The sequence below is a fragment of the Plasmodium cynomolgi genome, chromosome 6, assembly GCF_000321355.1.
Source record: "Plasmodium cynomolgi strain B DNA, chromosome 6, whole genome shotgun sequence".
NCBI classification, from domain to species: Eukaryota; Apicomplexa; class Aconoidasida; order Haemosporida; family Plasmodiidae; genus Plasmodium; species Plasmodium cynomolgi.
The window spans coordinates 37,972-40,267 of record NC_020399.1 but is presented as its reverse complement, the minus strand read 5'-3'; the positions used below and the strand labels follow the sequence as shown (position 1 = coordinate 40,267).

The 2,296-nt window shown below is 42.7% G+C and overlaps 1 protein-coding gene across 1 annotated transcript; it reads left to right on the top strand.

Moving 5' to 3' along the window:
- Positions 1 to 266: 266 nt before the first annotated feature.
- On the top strand, positions 267 to 2,267 carry PCYB_061070 (phist protein; the record flags this gene model as incomplete). The annotated part of the gene is made up of 1 exon (XM_004221274.1): positions 267 to 2,267. A coding segment is annotated over one exon (2,001 nt), but the record flags the coding sequence as incomplete, so codon positions are not given.
- Positions 2,268 to 2,296: the final 29 nt, after the last annotated feature.

Genomic DNA, 2,296 nt, shown 5'->3' with positions numbered 1-2,296 from the left:
TTTTTTTTTTTTTCGTTCGAGTTTGAGCTTGCGGTTGGGCTTGCGGTTGAGATTAGGGTTAAGCTTAGGGTTGAGATTAGGGTTAAGCTTAGGGTTAAGCTTAGGGTTGAGATTAGTGTTAAGCTTAGTGTTCAGCCTAGCGTTCAGCTTAGCGTTCAGCTTAGTGTTCGGCTTAGGGCGAACCCCAGCGTTGAGCTCGTTGTTAAAGGCGGTGTTCACATTATTGGTGCCCCCAAACGTATACCTCTTTTTTCTCCCTTTTTCAGGATGAACGCTCGGGCAGAGGAAGAGGCATGGAGCCCAGGAGCCTCTCCGAGAATATGTCTCCGATATTTACGTCCTCATATGAAAGCAGGTTTGCTGATGTGGACGATATACTCCAGGAAGATGATTTTAGCTCAGGTGAGGAAGCCGATAGTTGTGTTGCAAATTGTGAGGAGAGTCCCAGCTACGATCCTATAGAGAGCGAGTCCTGTATGGGAGATAGCTGTTTCCAAGACGAGTTCTCCACCGATGAGGTTTCCACAGGCGACTGCTCCGATGATGATAGGTCCAGCACCTGGAGCGTCTCATCCGCGGGCAGCTACGGCAAAAGGATTAGCGACATTGTGGGGGATATAACAGATGATTTTGAGGGGGATATAAGAGATGATCTTACGGGGGATATAAGACCAGATCTTGTGGAGGATATAAGAGATGATCTTGTGGAGGATATAAGAGATGATCTTGTGGGGGGTATAAGAGATGATCTTGTGGGGGGTATAAGAGATGATCTTGTGGAGGATATAAGAGATGATCTTGTGGAGGATATAAGAGATGATTTTTCGGGGGATATAAGACCTGATCTTGTGGAGGATATAAGACCTGATCTTGTGGGGGATATAACAGACGATTTTGCTGGGGATATAAGAGATGATTTTTCAGAGGATATAAGACCTGATCTTGTGGGGGATATAACAGATGATTTTGATGGGGTTATAACAGATGATTTTTCGGGGGATATAAGACCTGATCTTGTGGAGGATATAAGTCCTGATCTTGTGGAGGATATAAGACCTGACCTTGTGGGGGATATAAGTCCTGGTCTTGTGGGGGATATTAGAGATGATTTTACGGGTCATATTGGAGACGATTCGTTGGACAATCCGTTGGGAGATCCGTTGGACAATCCGTTGGTAGATCCGCTGGTAGATCCGTTGGTAAATCCGATGGTAAATTCGTTGGTAGATCCGATGGTAAATCCGATGGTAGATCCGATGGTAAATCCGATGGTAAATCCGATGGTAAATCCATTTGTCAATCCGTTGGGAACCCCGTTTGGAAATGGTATGAATGTCCCAACTGAAGACACTGTGGAAGACACAGTGATGGGAAGTCTAAGTGACGACATTGAAAAAATGGTGGACGATGCTTCAGACGATACGTTAGAGTATTCTGTGGAGGAGGCTTTGGATGATCATTTAGACGATGATGATATGGAAGAAGCTGTAGATGACTCCTTAGATGATGGGGTGGAAGATGCAGTAGAGGACGCATTAGACGGAACTGCAGAGGATGATTTGGGGGACCATGTAGAAGATAATATGGTAAGCCCAGATGAAGACTTCATGCAAGATGATTCTCTCGATCTTATGGATGATCCATCGGACGAATTATTAATCGATTTAAAATTTTCAGATCCAGGTGATTTTGATGGAAGTATGAATCGAGAATATGACCAGGTCAATGTGAACGTTACTCAGACTTCAGTAAATTGGGATTCTATGGGAAACAGTTTTCACCCTTATAATAATACCTGCTCTTATGGTTGTAGGAACTCAGATCTATCTCAACAAATATCTGAAGAAGAGCTAGATGAGAGGATCTACAATTTGGGTTCTATTGTAGATGTAAGGGATATGTACATCATATGGAATTATGTAAATGATAATGAGAAGAAAAAGTTTTATAGCATGAGGACCATGTTGCTGACCTACTGTGATTGCCTAGCTGATGCCTGTGAAACCCCTCGTGAAATTAAAAAACAAGAATGGTTAAAAGTCCATCGATTTATGAATAGAGTATTTTTACGATACGAAAAGAGATTCACGAAATATATTCACTCCTTTTTGAAATATGGAAGGACCGACCGATGGAGATTTATCGACTTTTTAAATAAATACAAAGCCAAGTGCAACAAGTTCAGGATCGTCATGTATAACTACTGTAAGAGCAACATATTCACCAGGCTGGACACGTACCAACGCTTTTTGGTCGACGTGAATTGAGGAGTTAGAATGGGGAAGTTACAATGGGG